The sequence below is a fragment of the Dendronephthya gigantea genome, unplaced genomic scaffold (genome assembly GCF_004324835.1).
Source record: "Dendronephthya gigantea isolate DGI-Jeju-01 unplaced genomic scaffold, DenGig_1.0 000007F, whole genome shotgun sequence".
Lineage (NCBI taxonomy): Eukaryota > Metazoa > Cnidaria > Anthozoa > Malacalcyonacea > Nephtheidae > Dendronephthya > Dendronephthya gigantea.
In genome coordinates this window covers 3367428-3391001 of record NW_021163017.1, presented here as the reverse complement: position 1 = coordinate 3391001, position 23574 = coordinate 3367428, and the positions used below count along the sequence as shown (strand labels likewise).

Below are 23574 nucleotides of genomic sequence, written 5' to 3'. Positions count from 1 at the left end.
CAAGCGGACAAGCGGACAAGCGGACATGCGGACATGCGGACAAGCGGACACGCAGACAAAAATCCTAAAAAATCATTATACTCACATTCGAATTAGAATATACAATCTCAGTGATTTTCGCAAAAATAAGAAACGTGAAAAACAAGAAACCCTTTCCCTCCCCATTCCTCAATTCCTCAATTAAGCTCGTCGCCCCCAAAAATATAGACAAGTCTAGGAGTAAGCCGTCAAGTCATCATAAAAATTAAATTCGGCTCCTATGATTTTTTTAAATCTTGTATATTTTACGCATATCAAGATGACAGGAAGGTGAGTGAGTGAAGTTTTAAAAAAAATACCAAAGGAAACATGAGAAAAATACATTTATCTTTATGCATGTGATGTCACAAAAATCAGGATCTCAATTTTCTCGCATGTATTCGCTGGAACCACTGCTGTATATAAACATTGCTAAAATACACAAGAATAGGACTTCATTTTGATTGATTTTGCTATAACTGTATTTGCATGTGTTAAGTTATCACGCTGTAATTTGAACGGTATCTTTAAAATGCGTACAGATCATTGCAAAAATTTGATTAATACTGCCTGAGGATTAAGGTTGGCAACTTTATCACGAATATTTAATAATATATTAATACACACATATCAAACTTCGCTTGCATGAAACTAAAAAAGTTCCTCAAAATACTGCAAAGTAACTAAATATAAAAGACTCGGATATATTTTCTAAGTTTCCTTCCTATTGGCTTTTAAAAATTCGAATTTTTAGGATTACTTCGGGATTTTTCCTATGATGACGTATGTCAAGCAAATGGGATCCCGCCTATCAACAAAACAAATCCCGATAAATTAATGTTTTTCAAAACATTTAGAAAATATATCCAAGTCTTTTATATTTAGTTACTTTGCAGTATTTTGAGGAACTTTTTTAGTTTCATGCAAGCGAAGTTTGATATGTGTGTATTAATATATTATTATTAAATATTCGTGATAAAGTTGCCAACCTTAATCCTCAGGCAGTATTAATCAAATTTTTGCAATGATCTGTACGCATTTTAAAGATACCGTTCAAATTACAGCGTGATAACTTAACACATGCAAATACAGTTATAATAAAATCAATCAAAATGAAGTCCTATTCTTGTGTATTTTAGCAATGTTTATATACAGCAGTGGTTCCAGCGAATACATGCGAGAAAATTGAGATCCTGATTTTTGTGACATCACATGCATAAAGATAAATGTATTTTTCTCATGTTTCCTTTGGTATTTTTTTTAAAACTTCACTCACTCACCTTCCTGTCATCTTGATATGCGTAAAATATACAAGTTTTAAAAAAATCGTACGAGCCGAAGTTAATTTTTATGATGACTTGACGACTTACTCCAAGACTGTCTATATTTTTTGGAGCGACGAGCTTAATTGAGGAATTGAGGAATGGGGAAGGAAAGAGTTTCTTGTTTTTCACGTTTCTTATTTTTGCGGAAATCGCTGAGATTGTATATTCTAATTCGAATGTGAGTATAATGATTTTTTAGGATTTTGTCCGCATGTCCGCTTGTCCGCATGTCCATTTGTCCGCATGTATGCATGTCCGCTTGTCCGCATGTCCGCATGCCCGCGTTTTCCACCTAACCCAGTCAATGAGTCTCAAAGCCGCCATTTTTACTATGTTTTGAAAAGTTAACGATGCCCTTGAGGATAGTTAACTTTAACTAGATTTTAACTACAGTTAACGCTACTACAGTTATACAACTGGCTTAACTACGTGATTAAAGTTAACTACGTTTTAACTACAGTTGGGTGGTTAAAATGTAGTTAAAACGTAGTTGAGAGTTTTATACAACCGGCCCCTGGAGGAGATATTCGGTCGACCGCAGCAAATAATCGCCGCTCGTATGGATGAGCTTCTTTAGCTTCTTAAAGTGCAACCTTGTTCAAATGAACGATCATCGTCTGTTAGGTTTGTTTACGTGCATGTACGTGGATTGGAGGCACTAGTCGTTTCTCCAGAACAATACGATAGTCTGTTGATACCGATATTGATGTGAAAGCTCCCAATTAGTTTACGGTTGGAGGTTGCAGGAATGTCGACGAATAAAATTTGGAATATCGACGAGCTTTTACAAACCAATCAAAGGGAAATCGAAGCCAGAGAAGCGAGCGGCCAAATAAAGTTCAACGAGTCGAGAACACCCCACGCAGTTGAACGAAACAGAAAACCACACTCTACGGCTTTGGGCTCAGGCGTTGTTTTGAAAACAAAACCAAGGCGATTTAACGAAAATTCGATGCGCGTATTGCAATGAACAGCACTACTCAGCGTTTTGCGAGAAAGTAACTCGTGTGCATGATCGAAAGGAAATTTTACGGAGAGACAAGCGTTGTTTTATTTGCTAACGCACTGGTCACGTGTCAACCAGAAAATGTGGACAGCGACACTGTCCCCGAAGTGGCAACCAGAAACCAGCAGACCAAATGAAGAAAGACGCTGACCCCCTAAAACAAGCAGAAGCTCGGAGCTGAACCTCGAATAAATAAGACTTTCCGAGTATTTAACGTTCTGCGATCTATTTGCGTTCTGCTATTTTTCTTAGAATTAACGAAATACAACACTTTTAGGTTCACGTCCGACCCAAATGTCTCTAAAGTCTACCATGAAAATAAAGTTAGCTTTATTACTTTTTGAGTTATCTTTTCCCAAAATAAAGGAAATGAGAATTTCGAAAAACGTTTTGCATGCCTTATTCAAAAATTATAGAGAACAAACCAATAGAACAAAAAAAACACAATAGAATGAGCGAATGGACCCCTTTTGTTTGCTCGGGGTAAACCCTAACAAATAAGACTTTTCGTTTAATACTCGCTTTCTTTATATATTTTTTTGAGAAAAAAATCAGGATCGATTAGGGAGACATTGAAGTTCCCATCCCTTGAAATTTTAAAAACAGAATAAATTGTGATTTTTGTGTATAAGACCACTTTAAATCAGCGCTTCACACACAATAAGATATGCTCAATATCAGATTTGCTGATATTAATTATAGGCCTATAGTTTATATCGTTATAAATAACTACTATATATCAAAATTTGTGAACACTCCTTTAACGCAACCCTGCCGCAATCTGAACTACTACAAATCTCTTTTGCGAACCCTTAGCTCCGCCCTTACTGAATATCGTGTTAATTGAATATAAACTCCATATTTAGCAATTAAATCTATGCTAAATATATGCGCATAAATAATCATTGCATCAGGTTGAGCGTGATAATGAGAATTATCAAAGCAGAGGTTGCCGCTGACGGATAATTATTATTCAAAATGAGAAATCATTTTATACTCCAGTGATCACCTACAATAGGCATGTATAAAACTTTAACAAATATTGTAAAACTGTGAGTCATGTGATGACTGGGTTTAATTAAATATGTGTTTTTGACTTTGCAGACTTGGATAATGTTTTACAAAGAGTTCATGAAATTAATGGATACACGATTAAAATATCTGCTGAAGATAGTCCCATAAAACCAGTTCCCAAGAGACGAACTAAAAAGACTCAAGATGCCATGCACAAAGACGATACAAAAGACTTTCAGGTAAGTGGTGAAGTTCGCTGGAAAGTTATGGGAAAGAAATCCAACAGTGGCGTAGGAAACACAATAAATAGGACAATATTTATTTTATGAATATGTTTTGCATACTGATCAATTTCTTTTGAAATCGATTGTCTTTACAGTCTGTTAGGGGCGTCCATCACTACTAATTTTTTTTCTCCCTCTTCGGATAACGTCATTATGCTTTATTCTTTGTACTTTACTTTTTCCCATGAATGTGCAGTAACCTCGAAGAAAAACGACAAAAAAGGTTTTGCATGTGTATTCATTAATGATATAGAGAACAACGGAATAGAAGAACGAAAAAATACGCCAATAACACTTGTTTGTTCAGGATAAACCCTAATTAATAAAACTTCTCGTTTGTTTATATATTTTTTCAGAGAAATATTATCTAGGATCAATTAGGGGGACTTTCAATAGTGTATCCCTCGAATTTTTAAAAACAGGATATACCGTAATATTGCTGTTGTTGACCGCCTTAACAAGTGATATGAATATGTCCCCCCTGGAATCGCATTTCGCACGCCACCAATGCCGAATACATGTGACAGTTTGAACTGGTTATATGGAAAGGAATATTATTACAAAGAAAACACTTATCAAACGACGTGAATGATCCATAAAAAATACGTGTTGCTACTTTTTCCAGTTTCTTAGTTGTCAGAAAGTTTGTGGGAATATAGAATTTTCTTTCCCAGGGACACTGTATGTTTTTTATTTATTTACTGGCTGCATGTGCGCAGGTTTCACCTAAGCCTCCGGCTGAAGAACCCGAAAGAACAGCGGAATCCAACACTGGCGTAGCCAGCATCGATAATTGGGGGGTCCATATTAATATATTCATGTAAACAGACTGTAAAGACAATTGATTTGAAAAGAAATTAATCCTGCGTATCACGAATATATGAATATGGACCCCCCCAATTATCGTTCTGGCTGCGCCGCTGGAATCCAAAGTTGTTCAAATTCTAGTGTCATTGACGGTGACGGTGATTATGTGACGGACAGTATGTGTTGATTTTAATGTTTTCTCGCTCCTCAAAAGCTCAAGACGCCATTTTTAACTACGATTTTGAAAGTTAACGATGCCCTTGAGGATGATTAACTTTAAATACGTTTTAACTACGATTAACGCTATAACTACTTTTTTATACAACTGGCTTAACTACGTGATTAAAGTTAACGACGTTTTAACTACAAATTGATTGAAAAGTGATTAAGAGTTTTATACAACCGGCCCCTGGTTAGGTCATGAAATATTTTCTTCGTTTAAAATAACGAGGGTTTGCTGCATGCATGTATTTCTAGTATAATAGTGAAGAAAAAATAAAAACTGGCATCAGACATTTTCCCAGATATTTATTCTGCAAACAATTCACTACAGAGTCAACAAGACGTTGAAATGGCTCATCTGGGTAAAGTTCGAACAGTGATAGTTAATGGCCTTTGGAAAGAGACATCAAATGAAGCCTTGACAATGTTCTTTGAAAGTGGCAGAAGATCCGGTGGAGGAAAAATAGAAAAGCTGGAGAGAAATGAACCGGACGTTGCTCATATCACCTTTGTCAGTCACGAAGGTTAAGTTTATTCTGCTACAAGATTCCTAATAAAACGTTATAAAATAATTATTTATTTGTTAAATTCACTACAACACTCAAAAGTAAGTTTCAAGATGTTGTAAGATCCAGGTCCCAATTATGTGGGTCGCCCATTATGTGGTGACTTCTTACAATAGTGAAAGATGGCAATGGGGAATGATTTTTTCGCACTTTTAATCTTCACCTTAGGCAGATGAAGCTGATTACTTTGTCTGATCAATCCTCCACAAATATCACGATTAAAAACAAAATAGTTCGTTAAAAACTAAGCCACTGTTTCAGTCAAACACTTTTAAAAGAATCCAAATACATAATATTCCCTGCTCTTATACACGGTAGTCCACCCAAAGTAGACCTCACACTGTAATGGAGGGATAAACAACAGATTTGTAATCGCTGGTAATCGCACCATTGCATTTATTACAACAAGTCTATTAAAGTTTTAAAAATGCATTATTTCTTCGATAAGCATGTTTTTGTACTTGTGTCTTTTAGTTGCAGCACAAGTATTAAAGCAGAATAAACTGGAACTGGATGGGTATCTTTTGCAACTCAAAGAAAAGGAACCGGAATTAATCCTTCCTCTGGACAGAAATAAGTTGTACGTGGAAAATATAAACCCAACCACTAGTGAAGAAAGTTTGTCTAATTACATGGAAATAAAAGCAAACCAGGAAGTGTCTGAAATTCATTTTGGTCATAACAGAAATGCTTTGATAACATTTCCTGAAGATCTAGGTACTATTGAGAAATTAAATTAATCGCAGTTAATGAAATGCACGGGTTTAGCCTGAAGTAAATATAGAGGTAGCTATTTCTGTAGTTGCAAACGCTCGATCCGCACCAGCGTCTCCTCAAAAAGGCGTGAATTCAATTACAGCTGAAGGACCTATATATATAGCTGTAAATTTTTCTCAACTGTTCTTGGTTTCTTTTTTTTTAATTTGAAATGTGCATGATTTCCACTGGTGGCATGCACTTTCGTCTACCACCAAAATTTTATGTATTAGATTTGTTTTCATTTTTTTATCCATTTACTAAATATTATGTTAAGAGAAAAAGTTGTCTTTGTTAAGATGCACACACCTACAAATATTAATTAGCACACATGGCGTTTCGTGGCCTTCTAACGTAAGGTTTTACATTTACAGATATGAAGAGAGTGTTGGACCGTACGAAGAAGCTAGAAGGGGCTGTTTTGAAAATTTCCAATCCTCCGGTATGTAACAGCGTTTTAGTAATAGGACTCTCCGATAAGACTTCCAAACAGACGATCGAGATGTACTTTGAAAATGAACGAAATGGTGGAGGAAGGATATATGGAGATATCATATACCAAAGAGACAAAGGAAAAGCAGTTGTTTCATTCTGTGATCCTCGAGGTAAAGTAACATAATATATTCCTCTTTTACCTTACCTAGGCGTACATCGACTTACTAACAAAGCTGACAAAACCTATGTAATTCTACTCAAAGTGGGAAAGAATGCAAAAAAAAGCATTTTCTATAAATAATTTTAATTGCAAAAATCGTTTCTGTCAAATAGCCTAAAATTAATATACTTATAATTAGCGTCCAAAATTGAACTTTAGCCAGAAAAAAATTAATGTGATACAACTATATAATACCATGTTGTGCTCGCCCCATCCTGATCTGAAATATATCCTTTTTTCAGTCGTGGGTACTTTAATGGCGCGAGAGCACAAACTAAACAATTCCGTTTTAACCTTACGTCAACACTATCCATTTATGGAAATAATAACAGAAACAACCACAAAGATGATAAAAATAAACAAAAGTGTATTGAATCATGTTTTCAAGAGTTGTGAGAAGGAATTGCTTGATCGGTTTGGGGCTGAAGTGCTCACAAATTTGAAGGAAAATGAAGAAGAGTTCACATTTCTAACCGAAACCGCAACTGCAATCGAAGAATACATGGCTGAATTCGCGATTGAAAAATTAAAAATTGGCGAAAAGTTATTAGAAGGTTACAAAGAAGAGTTGAAAGATATGGTAACGACTATGGCGAACAAAGTCAGTGTCACTGTCGTAACAGATGACAAACAACAGCAAATAGAGTTTGTTGGGAGGAAAGCTGACGTAATTGACGTTCACAGTAAATATCAGGACGCAATAGCTGAAATGGAAAAGGGGTTAAATCTTGTTACCAAAGAGATCCACAATGTGCCTAAAACCAAATTTGATTTACTCTCACTTCACGGTGCCATCGAAATGTTAGAGGAAGATTTTCATGTAATCGTAGCGTTCGAGCCACGGAAGAACACAATTACATTGAAAGGAACTGGAAAGAATGTTTCTGCAGCTAACATTGAGCTGTTACAAAAATGTACCCAAATCACTGAAGATAATATCGATCTCCATAAGAATGAAAAACATTTTCTACAAAATGGAGGACTTGATTTGTTGAATAGTGGTATGAAAGAAATAAAGTTGAAAGGTATGGTTTCCCTCAGTCACGCAAGAAGTAGCAAAGCTAAGGTCCTTGTTTTTGATAGCACTAAAATTGAAGATGTTGATTCGTACATAAGGAACAATATGTTTAGGAAACAGTATACGCTTGACAAAGACAGCCGCACTCTCCTTATTAGTAACAAATGGGCAGAGTTTAATGCAAGTGTTACGAGTAATTCCTCAGTTATGATATTCGCTGACGAAAAGTCAACTGAAATTTTATTAATTGGCAAGAAATCCGAGGTAGAAAAATCTTTTGACCGATTAGAAGAATTCATGAAGCGCAATACCATTGTGAAAGAAAGTGTTGATTTTGAAGAGGGATATTTAGGATACTTAACAGAGTACTGTGAGAAACACATTAGAGCAATTGAAAAAGATTTGGAAGAGCATTCGGTAAGGGTGAACTTCGCAGAAGATGCTGAAGCAGTGATAATAAATGGTACAAAAGAAGGTGTGAAACAAGCTAAGAGGCAGTTGCATGATTTTGTGTCGACTATAGCAAAAGATACAATCTGTTTTGACAAAGCAAGAAGTCAAAAATATCTGAAGTCTGATGAGGGAAAAATATTAATCGAGGGAATAGAATCGAAAAATAAATGCTTGATCCGACTGACAGAAGATAGTGGAGGAATATCTACGGTAATCGCGTCTAGATCTACGCCACAACCAGGCAAGTCAACTTCAAAATTGCTGTGTAGTTATCAAACACGAGAAAAAATCTCACTTAAAGTGTACAAGGACGATATTACTGTTCATCCCTGTGACGTCATCGTAAATGCAGCTAATGGCGATTTAAAACACGTTGGTGGAGTGGCTAAAAGTATTTTGGATGCTGGAGGATGGGAAATACAAAAAGAGTGCGAAGAATATGTCAAAGAAAATGGAAAGCTTTTCGACGGTGAATGTTTCAGTGGAAGTCCAGGAAAATTGCCTTGTAAGGTTCTGGTCCATGCTGTCGGTCCTCGTTGGGATGCTAGCAATCGTGAAAAAATATGCAAATTGTTAAGTTTCACCTGCACGAGAGCACTTGAGGAAGCGATAAAGTATCGATCGATTGCTCTTCCTGCAATCGGAAGTGGTGTTTATGGTATTCCTAAAGACGTCTGCGCTGAAATTATGATCGAGGCCGCCGAGAAATTCAGTAGGGATCACGAGGATTCCAGCCTGAAGGAGATTCACTTTGTCAATAACGATGACGCGAGTGGACATGTTTTTGTCAAGAAATTTCGTGAGAAATTTGGTGGACGACCCTCATTTATGAGTAATGAACCGAAGAGTAGCAAAGGCAGATTTCGTCGTACAAAACCTCGTTTTCAGATCACGACCGATGAAAGCGCAAGAAAGCCAGAGGTTTCACGTAGACGAAAGACCGATGATTTTATTTTTACGAAACAGAATATGAAAATTTCAGTAGTTGTTGGTGACTTGTCAACATACAAGGTAATGGAAACATTATTATAATCAGAACAAAGATATCATAAAAAAGTATTCTTGGCAAAAATAGGTCATGATAATGGCGTTAATACACGAGTGAAAATATCTTGTAACACGTCTGGAAACAAACTTTTAACTGATATGCATAATGCATTTCAAGCTGTCGATTTTGTTCACTGTACTGCATTTGAAGCTGTCGATAGGTATAGGGCGACTCCCCAAAAAATAGCAGAAAAACTTGTTGAATCATCAGACTTGCAAGGCTTTATCAGAGCTGTATCAGACATGTTAGAACAATCTTGTAACTGATAATGCATGCCGTTGGACTTGCCACAGGTTGTTAACAGCTTGTCCCAAACTTGTTACAACAATTTTGAGCAAGCAGTGCGAACAAATCTTGTTGAAAGCTTGTGAACAAACTTGCAGCAACTTGTTTGTTTACAGATTTGTTACAACTTGTGCGTTTTTGCGTGTGTGGTGTAGAAGATATTTGCAGAAAGGACTGATCAGCCCAATCAGTATTTTTAGGTTTATTGTGTCTGTTTGAAAAATTACATACGTTTTATGGTAAAACTAAGCGCAATGGTGTTTTAATGCAATTTATATTCATTTCGTTTTTGCACAGGCCGACGTACTGGTGAACACAACAGCAGAGAATCTTAGGCTTGATTCTAATCCTTGTGGTAGAGCTCTGAGCAACCAGGCGGGTCCAACACTGCAAGCCGAATGTAGCAGGATTGGAAGTTTAAAGGTCGGTCAGGTGGCCGTCACAACAGGAGGGAATTTGCTTTGTGATGAGGTGTATCATGTTGTGTGTGTCCAGTGGAGCGGAGGACAAGGAGAACAGGTATGCTACCCACTTTAAGACAAAACATTAAAAATTAACTACAGCGAAACACGCAATCGGATTGGTCGATAGCTATGCAGGTGGGGCAATCCTGCAACTCTTATAAAACAATAGGAACTCTATAAAACAGTAGAATATTAAATTGTGTTTCCTTTATTTTTATTTCTTTTAGTATTTAGAAAGTTACATTTTTGAACAAAATATTTACTTTTTACGGAGTTTCTATTGTTTTATATTTTATCAAAATACCCAGCGATTCTCATAATTTTTAATTCTTGTGTTCTGCATTATTTTATGAAACAATTGCGGCTTATAACTTTACTAGTTTCTGAAAATCTCGCGACATCCTTCGCGCATGGATCACTCGATCATGTATGGAAAACAATTTGGTCCTTTATGCATTTATATGTCCTTTGTACTCGCTATAGGTTTTAAGGACGATAATAAGAAATTGTTTGAAAAAATGTAACTCCAGTGCAAAGAAGTCCATCGCTTTCCCTGCCATTGGAACAGGAGTATTAGGTTTTCCACATGATGTCGCCGCTAAATTATTTTTTGAAGAAACAAAGAGATTCGTGTTGAAAGTTTCAAACTGCAGCATAAAGGAAGTTAGTTTTGTCGTTTACAGTCAAGACGCTAATTCGATCCAAGCGTTTCAGAGTGAATTACAGAAGCAACCAGAATGGGGTGTGTCCGTTGACAGTGCGCCTGGTAAGTCGCAAAATAGATGGAGAGAAAAACCTAGCTCTTTAAACGAATCAGAAGAGAGTGTTTTGTGCTTTGAAGTTGGCAATGGTAAAAAAGTAGAAATAGTTAAAGGTGACATAACGAAGGAAACAACTGACGTCATTGCCCACTTAACTAACCCCGGACTGGTTTTGCATAGTGGGGTGGCAAACGCTCTATGCAGGGCAGGAGGAGGAGACATAGAGAGGGAATGCGAAGAAAAGGTCAGTTCAACTAGACTTTCCGTAACAAGTACCGTTCTAACAACTGCAGGACGATTGGGTGCAAAATATATTGCCCACATGGTTGCTTCTAGTGATCCAAGTTCAAATGAAGTTGAAAAGTGCATAACTAATTGTTTGAAAGAAGTTGCAGATGAAGAGTGTGAAAGTATTTCATTTCCTGCTGTTGGGACTGGCTCCTTGAGACGGAACCCTGAAAAAGCTGCTAAATCAATTTATTCATCCATCGTACGGTTTCTGCAATATAGTTCTGGGTCAATCAACAACGTCCGTATTGTTCTGAAGGATGACGAACTGGTAAGAGCATTTCAAGAGTCAATAAGTACTCTCAATGAAGGAGAGGAACCTGGGATGTTTAAAAAGTTCGTAAATTTGTTTTGGAAAACGGAATCACCGACTTTGAACATAAAAGAGAAAAATACACCCGTAGTCACCACAAAACTCGTCTTAGTCATCTATGCAAAGGATAAAGCCAGCGTTAAGACGGTGAAAGATAAAGTTTTAAGTGTTATCGAGTCTCAGAAGAAGAAAGATAAATTAGAGGACGACAACATTGGAAAGTTGTCTAAGCAGCAACTTATGGCGATAGAGCGCTTGTGCAAAATGAACGATGTTGAAGTTACCATTGAAAAAGACTTGGACCGCATTGTCGTCTTTGGACATAGTGAAGATAATGCAAAAACATTTGCAGAAATTCTTCAAATCTTGAAAAAAATCGGAGAAGTTGAATTGGAAAAGGAGAGGGCTCTATTGCGTGCTGACTTGGCTGAGATAGTTTCCCAAGGTGTGCAGTGGTTTTACGAAGATCCACGAAATGGCAACCAGGAAGATTATGATAAGGATACAAACGCAATTATTGAAAAAGCCTACAGCAAGAAAGAAAAATCTGTAATCTTCAGTTATTCAAATGAAAGATGTGAGATTGTATTTGATACGATGGAGGAGACAAATTTGGACACAAAGCAGAAGATAAATGTTACCAGGAAAGATCTTAAAGGTAATTCTAATATACAGTAATCTATTTATTTCTGCGCGCAAATATAAAATGTGTAACTTATAGACAGTGATGGGGATATAGTGTCGTTAACGGTGACCAATTTTAGTGTGACTACAATTTAAACCCTGTTTTTTTCGCTCCCGCATACAGCCAATGTAATTTGGTGTCATTTTGAGAGATCGAAAACAATATTATTAGATTGAAACATTGATTGCCAACTGTTGTTAGGAATGACTTAATTTTAGTTGACGGCAGGTGTAATATATTGCAGTATTTTATACTAGTATGGAGCACTTTTAGAGCTATTGATCGATAGAAGCACTTTTTTACAGCTGTATAGTAATTCATTCTTACTTTGATAATGATAAACAATGATAACATTTTAGGCCTCAACCCAACGTTTTTTGTGATTATACACATTATACTACAGGCATTTTTGTGATTATAAACCTAATAATCTTTGAACTGAAAAGACCAATTTTTGTGTTTTATGAGCGACCTTTTTAACGGGAGAGGTTTTGCAGGCTTGCAGCATACAGCTACACTTTTCACTTGTTTCTTTATAAGTGTCTCTTATATAATCATGTTATTGCAACTGCAGAATCTGTGTCCGTTCCGGACTACTGGGATCCTCAGCCACGAGATAAGAGTGGTAAAGAAGTGGCCGTACATCTTGTCACTCTTAATCCTAACAATCCAAGCCAACGAAAGGAGCACAAAGATATCTCCGATCATTTTTATCAAACAGCAGGAAATCAACGAATTCAACATATCCAGCGAGTCCAGAACCCATCATTGTTCAAACAGTACCTCATAAAAAAACAGAGTTTGGATGAGAAAATTGGAAGTAATGAGAAATTCTTGTTCCATGGAACGAGAGGTGACAAAGTAAGCGAAATTAACAAGACAGGTCTTAATAGGAGTTATGCTGGAAATACTCATGGTAAGGGATGTGTAGGACGGTTATCTATATTATTTATTTATTTAATTTGTTTAAAATAATTTTTGAATCGTGTTAAAAGACACGGTAGTGAACCAAGCAAAAATTACATAAGTACCTGCTATCATAGCGAAAGAACGACAACTCCGAAGGCAAATATTTCTATTGCAGCAAAGAGTTTGGGATGGGTGAAGGTTCTTTATTGGATTTTTATAGTGAAAAGAATCGAAAGATGCATAACTGAGTCAGCCCTTATTTCATCCAAGTAATCGGTCCGCCCAATTAATTACATGACAACAATGTGCTTATAAAACTCTGATACTTGCACTTTAGGGGCAGTTTATGGTAGAGGTGTTTACTTCGCAAGAGACGCTTCGATGTCTGTCGGTTATGCTCAAACATTGGCTTCGACGGGACAAAGATATATGTACTATACACGAGTAGCAGTTGGTCAGTACGCCATGGGTAATCAAAGCATGGTGGTACCGCCACGGAAAGGAGGCAATGACTCTTACGATTCTGTCGTCAACAACGTAGCAAATCCGACAATCTTCGTTTTGTTTTATGACAATCAGTATTATCCAGAATATTTGATCACCTTTACTTAAAGCAGTGTTTTCTAGTGAATTTCTTAATTCAGAATCTTTAAAGATGATGTAAAGTGCTTTCAGCGGATATCTTTTTCTCATAAAAACAACCTAAGCAACATTTTAGGCTTCACGCCATATGACGGGTGGAATATTAGGAAAACCTTTAAATTTCTTTGTGATTTTCATTTAATTCGAATTTTAAAGTTGAAGGAGCAACTTTTGTGACGTTACTCAGTTCGTTTTGAGCAGAAAACATCATCTTTGATTCACGTTTGTCAAAGGTATAAGGAAATCAGAAAAAGTATAGGCCTGATCTCATTTGTGTGGCAAACGATACATTTAACCTTCACAACACTTGCATATATTCATTCACATATATTGTCTTGGTAGTCACGGCCTTGCCAGCTAAACATTACATATATGCACGTCTATAACTGACGAAAAGAAACTTTACAAACGCCATTCAGGGACAGTGATTTGCAGACCGCAGGTAAACTGAAACGATAATTTGGGTGCAAGACTTTCTAGATTTTACTTTTTAGAAGAGAAAATAATTTAAAATGTATGAAGAATAACGAATATAACTATATAGCTTGCCACTGTTATAGGCCGAAAGCTGTTTTGTTATGTGCTATTTTCAAACGTTTATTATCTTTTTGCTAAAGTCTTGCAATTTGGAGAAAGAGAGCTCTTCAACAGCTCCTGTTTGTACCCCTTTAAAGTTCTGCTGTTTATTAGACCATGAAATTCATGGATCTAAACTTGATCTATCTTGGAAACAAAGCCTAAGCAGCTGTGAATTTTGGAAACCTGAGCCACAGGTAGTTTATCGAGCAAGCATGAAATCGTGGATTGTACTTGGTATATTGCATGAGTATAATGGCTGATGTGCTTAGCTAAAAAATCATGAAACTGTTTGAACAACTGTGAACATCTTTTGCTATATATTCCTTTACAACAATTTAATTATTATTATTGCTGTACGTTACCTTCTCTCGAGCAAGAAATATTTTAAAAGTATTTTTCCGTCCCTACTCGACCAGATATAATTGTATTTTGGAATTCCCTGGAGGTGTAGAAAGAAAAATTTCACAATCGTTTTTAATTATAAATTGCTCTTATAAGTGTAAATCAGGGCGCTTATATACCCGCCCTGGTATAAATCAACTTTGAAAAGAGTGTTTGCGGTAGGCTACTTTTTGTTGCATTTAATTTTTTTTTGCAACATTTGCCACACATGGCACCTTATCTATCCCTTTTTATTCCCTTTTATATTTTAGACAAAACAGACAAAATAGGCAAATTTAAAGCTCTCCGACCCGTGCTTCAAGGTTTTTTCTCCGGGTTCCTTAGTTTTCCTCCCTCGTTAAAAACTAACCCCAGGGATGCCAACAATTCAGTAGCTACTAATCATTATATATGTTTGGTTTGTACGCGCTGATGTGATCATACATACATGTTTAATTAAAGGTAATGTTACACGAAACAACTTTCAACAGCAACTCGCAACGCAACAATGTTTTGAAAAAGGTTAACGCGTCAAATATTATATATATATGAGCTAGCTCAGTGTAACACAGGAATTGTTTTGGAAACAAGCTGAAAGTTTATGAACTGTTTTATTCCACATGACATTATTGTTTAGATTTTTGCTTATTTTTGCGTAAATATGCTGAAAAAAGTTTTAGAAAGACAACAACTAGTCAAGCATTCATCAAATTATACTGCATGTGTAAGCTCACATTTATTTCGCCGCAGACAGCAATACTACAACAAGAAATAACACTACAGATTTTCTAAAGTTACTGTCCATGGCATCGAATAGCGGCGTTTGCTTAATCTTGCTAAAGATCGGTTAGTTAAAAACGGCGAAATGGATTATCGTTCAAAGTTGCGAGCCTGACTCTATCTTCTCCGTCGCCTCTCTCCTTGTTATATTGGTCAATCGCTTTGTTCACTCGACTTGGGTAGTTTGCGATAACACCATCCAAATGGATTTTAAGATACTTCACTGCCGTCGACTGGTAGTCTAAGGTCCATGCGTACACCTTGCTGAAGAAATTCCCGCTATCTCTGTATTCAACTTCTTTTTTAAGTTCGTCCATTTTCAAATCTGCAACCTATTCAGGAAAATAAAAGAAAATATTTGATCACAAGGCCTGGTTTGCACTATTAAAGATTCTGTTCCTTAAATATAGTACTTTGTATTTCCGCACAGATTTGCCTAGTTATTACGCATATATGTATGCAATTAACTAACAAAGTTAGTGACTCCACTACTGAGCCAGGCATGACCAGGTTGAACTCCAACTTCTTTTAGTCCTTGTTCTAGCTCCTGCGGTTCTTTCTGGTTATCCCAGCTAATTTCCCAGCCAACGTTCGCCAGAATCTCCGGGTTGTTCTGAAGGCTCGTTATCACAGAGCGGATAAATTCTTTGAGCGATAAGTTTGGCACGCTGACAATCACTTTCATCTTGGTTGGATTGTTTAGATACAGTGGCTTGAGAATAATTTCGGCAAATCTCGTCCCGGCATTTGCTAACTTGTTTTCGGCTAAACGTGTTAGCTGCAAAACAATCATAAAATCTTTATTTGCTTTGATAAAATAAGTTATGCTCCACGGATGTCCCGAAACAAGTGCTTCGGATTGATTCATAACAACTTCTAAAGAAATGAAACTAACTAATCTGCATGATAACTTTTATATGATAAAGCTAGGATTCTAAATTCTTCAAAGCTGATAGATGATATTCCCAAGTGCTCTGATATTCTGGTATGTAGATGACGCGTGGTTTGACCCATGCACGTACGACGCGGACAGCATCAACACTTAAATAAATAAACTACACCAGATCTCAGGTACTTAGGGACTTTATCTTTGAAAGGAAAGAGTGAAGAAAACCTTCTAGTGGAACGAAAAACAAATCCAACATAGGTGCTGTTATAGGATAGGCGGTTTTGGATCGAACGTATTATCGAGAAATTTTCGGACCAGATCTTCGCGTACATTTATTCAACCGTATAATTATATAATATTTATATTTCGAATACGCTTCCCGCCAGGCACGTCTCTGGGCATCGGTTAATCTTTCTTATGTCCGATGATTTTATTTTTCAAGAGGAGAAACTTTCCCAAATCGTTCGGGAAAAACTGTCTACTGAAGTATGGCATCTCATTGTTAACTTATTAAAACGTAGAATTAACAATTGGAAAGTGTAATCAATTCTATAGTTTCTAAGCGTACCTTACAATCGAACATAACCAAGACAAGATTGGAGTTGAATCTCGAACTAGAAGGCACTGTTCTGTCTCTAAGGGCATTGATGAAGTTTTCAACGTAAGCCCAGCGTTCACAATATCGCCCGGCATCGCAAGGTGTTCCATGGTAAGTGTACTCAGGTCTACCATCTTCAAAGAAGGTCACATCAGCTTCGAGGGCGTTTGCCCCGTACCTAAATGGTGTCAGAAAATGCGTAATAATGAAAGGTTACTAAATAATAGACGAATAATACAAATACTTAGCAATACTCTTTTCAAAGTTAGTTAGTTAGTGCATACATGCGTGGTCATTCTCATGCATCCTTCATTTTTTTAAATTTTTGGAATATTTAAAATGAAGTTTACATTGGAAGAAATCTATGTGAGTTTAGCCGTTTCAGACAAGCTAGTGCTGAAATAACGAATCTCTTTGAAGAATATATAGCTTCATTCGATTACAATTAGGTATCGTTTCTGTGAGAATGTGGAATCTTCGCAGTCCCTAATAAATTTTTTGTCTAATTTTTCTTTATCTTACAAAATTTAAATTTGAGTCTTTTTGAGGGTAAAAATTTATAGTTTTCGAGATGACTTGAACTTTTCTTTCAAATCAAAATCATACCACAAGCTAGCACAATCTTGGCTTCTACAAACATTCCATTTTGTACTGTAGGCGATTCGATATTGTTTTGTGATCTAAGCTGAGTTATAATAGTTTTAAGAAATTTCATCACCGCTCACTGCGCTTCAAATTCAAGCCGGTAGACAACTCGGTTGCATATATAACTATTCGAAGCCAACGGGCAAGGTATTCATACTACACTCTTCCTAGATCCGACTACATTTTGTGTTTCCCTTCGTTTTCCTGCTCATGTACTCATTTGCAAATTTTGTATCTATCACTGCATATATACTGAAAGTAAACATTGCATGCTGTGCGTTAGTTCCTTACCCTAACCACGGGTCAATCTGTGTGACTGCGTTAACCATATGGGCTATGTTGTATATAGGCCGATCACATACCACCACGTCAAGAGTAAGTGAGACCACCAGTACAAAGAATGAATACTGTGACATTTTCTGCTACTAAAGGTACGCTCAGGCAAATTAGCTTGTTTTCACTATAGTCTTCTTTAACTGAATTTGGAGCTTGTGTTATCAGTCGCATGTCTTATATAGCTATCTCTCAGTCTGCCTTTCTCGTTTATGTAACCTAATATCAGTCAAATAAATATATGACATTTCCGTTTTACGTGTGATCGCTTGAACTGCGCGCGCATTAGGGACGGGAAAAACATTAAGATGATATTATGGAAATTGTCTTCATATCATGATCATAGACTCTCAATGAATAATCAATGCCTGCTTTCCTCTTCAGTCTCTTCCACGTCTTTCATATGCACGTACAGGCCCAGAAAGTTTCATATAGGGCCCGACTTTTTACTATTTAACATCCGCGCCAATAAAATGCATCATAAAATGTAAACTTATTTCTTTCTATTTATTCAGCTTAATTTTTCAAACATATCATTTATATGGATTTAGACACTTACACGCGTAATGCCTATTTTCCATTTGGTCGTAATTGTTGTAATGGAATGTTGCCGTACTTGGCAACAGACTGTTTTGCATACACCAAAACAAAGCTAGAGTATTATAACAAGAGTATCACACATCGGTTACATCACATTGTTTACAAAACTTCATAATAAGACGCTGTGACCAAGTGGCCCTCAATATATGGAATTTCCGTTTACATGATGATCGCAAATGGAAATTGAATCTGGTTTACATACAAGAGGTTTAAGGGTCTTCATTCCAGTGGAATTATACACACTTCAAATTCAAGCCAGAAACAGTTGATGCTCTAGCTTGCACCGGAAGCGCAAAAGCGTAGGTCCGATTCCTGCCGGAGGACTTATGGTTGACTAATTTTGCCATCGACTGTTCCTGGCTTGAATTTGAAGTGTGTATAATTCCACTCGAAATTAAGACCCTCAAACCTCTAGAATTCACCTGCATCGAGTGAAGTTCCAAAAATCATAATTGATTTACATACAGCCAAACAAAGCTGAAGTAATGACAATACTGTTGTAAGTACTTGTCAAAGTTATAGTTGTGGGTATTCTATGATCATCTAAACGGAAATTCCATACGCTAAACGCCACTTGGCCACAACGTCTAATTATGAAGTTTTGTAAGCACTTCTAAAAAATTCCTAAATTAATTGACAAAGTTATAGTTGTGGGTATTTTATATAATTTCATAGGGGCTGCTTTCCACTTCCTCTAGATTTTTATTATTTGACATCTAGATCAATGAATGGATACTAAAACTCTAGTTTAATAAATGGATACTAGAACGGGCGGAAAACTTCTTTCTTTCCATTTACTCCTAGTTTTTTTGAAGATAACATATATATATATATATATATATACATATATATATATATATATATATATATATATTTATATATATATATATATATATATCTGTGGGTTTAGACTTGTCGTAAGCAATGTGATGTATATATAACCAATGTCGATTCAATTCAATCAATTTTATTCATCACTAGTTCGTGAAAATTTTACAAGCGCGTTTATAGTTCTATTTAAAACTATTAGGGGGTAGTGATTGAAATTCAGATGGTATGCTTTCCCATAACTGAGAAAAAAACAACCTGACCCCAACTAGTTTTTGCCACTTGTTGCCCACGAAGCGCAATGATAACTTTCATATGATTTCGTGACGATAATACTGCAGAAATTAGGGATTATAGAAGTTATAAAATAAACGATTTGAAAGTCTTAAACCAGAATGATATGCTAATAGTGAAGGAAAAGTTTATTCTTACAAATTTCTAAACACAGAAATTGATTTGTTTTAGCTAAATCTATACTTATATTATAGTTAAACATTTTATGACAACCAGCTCAAAAGCTCTTAGTCCAACCTGATAATCTTAAATATTTGTATTTTTTAATATATTTCCACTTATCTTGTAAAATTTTCTCGAAATAGTGATCAATAAAATTGAATTGAATTGAGTTTACATCGGTTACACTTGCATCACATTCCTTACGACAATTACGACAAATTGAAACTACGCCTTTAATAAGCGTTCTTTGTGCGTAGCTGTAGGTACATGCACGTACAAGTCTAAATCCACACATATCTTATCTTCGAAAAAACTAAAAGAGCAAATGGAAAGAAACAAGTTTTCCGCCCGTTTTAGGATGCATTTTTTGATCTAGATGTCAAATAATAAAAATCTAGAAGCACAAGTAGAAAGCAGTCTTTATTAAAGTATATAGAATACCCATGCATAACTATAACTTTGTCAATTAATTCAGCAATGTTTTAGAAGTACTTACCAAACTTAATAATTAGACGTTGTGGCCAAGTGGCGTTTAATTTATGGTATTTCCGTTTACATGATCATCATAACGGAAATTAAGATTGAATTTCATACAGCTAAGCAAAGCGAAAGTAATGACAAGACTATCTCACTTGGATAATTTTTTAAAACTGCAAGTTGGATCGTTTGTTAATCGAATAAGTAACAAATTAAGTCTCTGATCCTGATATATTTCTAAACTTTATTACGTATTTCTGATATATTTCTAAACTTTCTTACGTATTTCGTACGTACAGGGGTTACACCTTGCATGGGACTTCGCGTCCCGTTTGTGCATACTCCTTTTGAGTCAGAAACTTACTCGTTATACATAATATTAATTATATATGTAATGTACTCAATAAATATTAAAAGAAGAAGCCATGCAGTATCTGATTTCCACTCTTATTACACCAGATATATGCATCTAAAGGTAATTATTGCAGATCTAAGATTAGAGACCTTTTCCTTTCCTCTGTCACACTTATGTTCTCTGTTATTGTACATTTATATGCGTAATAGTTGTATTCTGTTGTGCAAGTAATTAAATGAAGACATATCATTTCTGATTGACGAGAAAATAGCGTTTATATATAGTTCTGTTTAAAACTATTAGGGGGTAGTAATTTAAGGTCAGATGGTATGCTTTCCCACTGACTGAAATGAGAAAAAAAAGAACCTAAATGTATATTTACCATAGTTTTTTCTAATCTTAGCTCTGTGATAATTGCCTTTAAATGAGTAAGATTGCACCTCTTTAAGAGTGGACATCAGATACTAGCTTAAGAAAGTCTAGAAATATATCAGAAGGATCAGAGACTTAATTTGTTACTTATTTGATTAACAATCGACCCAACTTCCAGTTTTAAATTATCCAAGTGAGATAGTCTTGTCATTACATTAGCTTTGCTTGCATTGCTGTATGCAAATCAGTCTTAATATTTTTTGTTTATGATGATCATGTAAACGGAAATTCTATGTATTAAACGCCACTTGGCCACAACGTCTTATTATGAAGTTTTGTAAGTACTTTCAAAAAATTGCTGAATTAATTGACAAAGTTATAGTTGTGGGTATTCTATATACTTTAATAAAGGTGCTTTTCACTTGTGTTTCCAGATTTTTATTATTTGACATCTAGAGTAATCAATATATATATATATATAAGGAACGCGATTGAAACGCGTTCTGGAACGCGTTTAGAACGTGTTCTGGAACGCGTTCGGAACGCGTTTTTGATTAGGCTATTTCTGAGCAGTACTGTAAATAAACTAAATACTGTATGCCACATAATAAATCCCTTATTAACCGAATACGTTCGGTCCATACTAGAAAAATATCAGACCTCGGTCCTCGCTATCGCTCGGTCCGTACTGTCAAGACCTCGGTCTGTTTCTAGTACGCGGACCTCAAATTCGGTTAATAAGTGGTATGTATTTTATACTACTATAGAGATTGCACGTTTAGAGCTAGACAGTAGCACTTTTACAGCTGTATAGTAATTCATTCTTACTTTAATAATGATAAAAAATTATGACACTCAAGGCCTCACCTACAACCCAACGTTTTTTGTGATTATACACATTATACCACAGGCATTTTTGTGATCATAAACCTAATAAACTGAAAAGACCAATTTTTGTGTTTTATGAGCGACCTTTTTAACGGGAGAGGTTTCGCAGGCTTGCAGCGTACAGCTACACTTTTCGCTTGTTTCTTAATAAGTGTCTCTTATATAATTATGTTATTGCAACTGCAGAATCTGTGCCTGTTCCGGACTACTGGTATCCTCAGCCACGAGATAAGAGTGGTAAAGAAGTGGCCGTACATCTTGTAACTCTTAATCCTAACAATCCAAGCCAACAAAAGAAGCACAAAAATATCTCCGATCATTTTTATCAAACAGCAGGAAATCAACGAATTCAACATATCCAGCGAGTTCAGAACCCATCGTTGTTCAAGCACTACCTCATGAAAAAACAAAGTTTGGATGAGAAAATTGGCAGTAATAAGAAATTCTTGTTCCATGGAACGAGAGGTGACAAAGTAAGCGAAATTAACAAGACAGGTCCTAATAGGAGTTACGCTGGAAATGCTTATGGTAAGGGATGTGTAGGACGGTTATCTATTTAAGAAATAGAAAACATTTTCCGTGTTTCTATACAGCTATAGAAACACGCGTGGGAGTTTGGGAGAACGAGAAATAATCAGTGGGAAAACGAGCCCGTAGGGCGAGTTTTTTCACGTTATTTCGAGTTCTCCCAAACTCCCACAAGTGTTTCTATAACTGTATAGAAACACAGGAAAAACGTTTTCTATTTCTTTTATAATATAACTCTATAAAAAGATTTTGTACAAATATTATAATTCGATTCAATTACAAATTCTCATTACATCGCTTCGCTTGCCAAGTTCGGCGGAAAAATTCCCGTGTTTCTATACAGTTATGGAAACACGCTTCTCGACCAATCAGCAAGCGCGTACTATAAATGTTATATTATAAATTTATTTATTCATTTAATTGTTTAAAATTAAGATTTCGAAGCAGGGGTCCTGATTGCGGCAAGGAGTTTGGGATGGGTGAAGGTTCTTTATTGGATTTTTATAGTGAAAAGAATCGAAAGATGCATAACTGAGTCAGCCCTTGTCTCAACAAAATAATCGGTACACCCTGTTAATTACGTCACAACAATGTGCTTATAAAATTCTGATACTTGCACTTTAGGGGCAGTTTATGGTAGAGGTGTTTACTTCGCAAGAGACGCTTTGATGTCTGTCAGTTATGCTCAAACATTGGCTTCGACGGGACAAAGATACATGTACTACACACGAGTAGCAGTTGGCCAGTACGCCGTGGGTAACCAAAGTATGGTGGTACCACCACGGAAAGGAGGCAATGATTCTTACGATTCTGTCGTCAACAACGTAGCAAATCCAACAATCTTCGTTTTGTTTTATGACAATCAGTATTATCCAGAATATTTGATCACTTTTGTTTAAAGCAGTGTCTTCTTATATTTAGTAAATTTCTTAAAGATGATGTAAAGTGCTTTCTGCGGATATCTTTTTCTCATAACAACCTAAGCAACATTTTAGGCTTCACGCCATATGACGGGTGGAATATTAGGAAAACCTTTTTTCGTGATTTTCATTTAATTCGAATTTTAAAATTGGAGGAGCAACTTTTGGGACGTTACCCAGTTCGTTTGGAGCAGAAAACATCATCTTTGATTCCCGTTTGTCAAGGGTATAAGTTTGAAATGAGAAAGATTATAGGCCTGATGTCTCATTTGTGACAAACAATACTTTTGAACTTCACAGTAAGTGTATATACTCATTCACGGGACGGCCTCCTTAGCTCAGCAGGCTTGTGGCGTTTTTTATCACCCCACCTTCTCTGTGCTCTGCTGTAATACGAACGTTGTAACAATTAGCTATAATTGGTTA

The 23574-nt window shown here is 36.1% G+C and overlaps 4 protein-coding genes across 4 annotated transcripts; 3 read left to right on the top strand and 1 right to left on the bottom strand.

Moving 5' to 3' along the window:
* Positions 1-1945: 1945 nt before the first annotated feature.
* LOC114517225 lies at positions 1946-5870 on the top strand. The gene is made up of 5 exons (XM_028536881.1): positions 1946-1967; positions 3454-3602; positions 5008-5200; positions 5717-5822; positions 5858-5870. The coding sequence occupies exons 1-5, from the start codon at positions 1946-1948 to the stop codon at positions 5868-5870; spliced, it is 483 nt and encodes a 160-aa protein (XP_028392682.1).
* LOC114517294 (protein mono-ADP-ribosyltransferase PARP14-like) lies at positions 5858-14076 on the top strand. Its single transcript, XM_028536971.1, has 7 exons — positions 5858-5959; positions 6373-6603; positions 6896-9135; positions 9755-9976; positions 10405-11941; positions 12543-12884; positions 13215-14076. The coding sequence occupies exons 1-7, from the start codon at positions 5875-5877 to the stop codon at positions 13487-13489; spliced, it is 4932 nt and encodes a 1643-aa protein (XP_028392772.1). The 5' UTR covers positions 5858-5874; the 3' UTR covers positions 13490-14076.
* A 1224-nt stretch (positions 14077-15300) lies between these two features.
* Positions 15301-17807, bottom strand: LOC114517295 (phospholipase D LarSicTox-alphaIB2c-like). The gene is made up of 4 exons (XM_028536972.1): positions 17683-17807; positions 16717-16924; positions 15732-16037; positions 15301-15591 (listed from the first exon to the last, which is right to left on the bottom strand). The coding sequence occupies exons 1-4, from the start codon at positions 17805-17807 to the stop codon at positions 15331-15333; spliced, it is 900 nt and encodes a 299-aa protein (XP_028392773.1). The 3' UTR covers positions 15301-15330.
* A 3057-nt stretch (positions 17808-20864) lies between these two features.
* On the top strand, positions 20865-23127 carry LOC114517222 (protein mono-ADP-ribosyltransferase PARP15-like). The gene is made up of 3 exons (XM_028536878.1): positions 20865-20868; positions 21887-22228; positions 22853-23127. The coding sequence occupies exons 1-3, from the start codon at positions 20865-20867 to the stop codon at positions 23125-23127; spliced, it is 621 nt and encodes a 206-aa protein (XP_028392679.1).
* Positions 23128-23574: the final 447 nt, after the last annotated feature.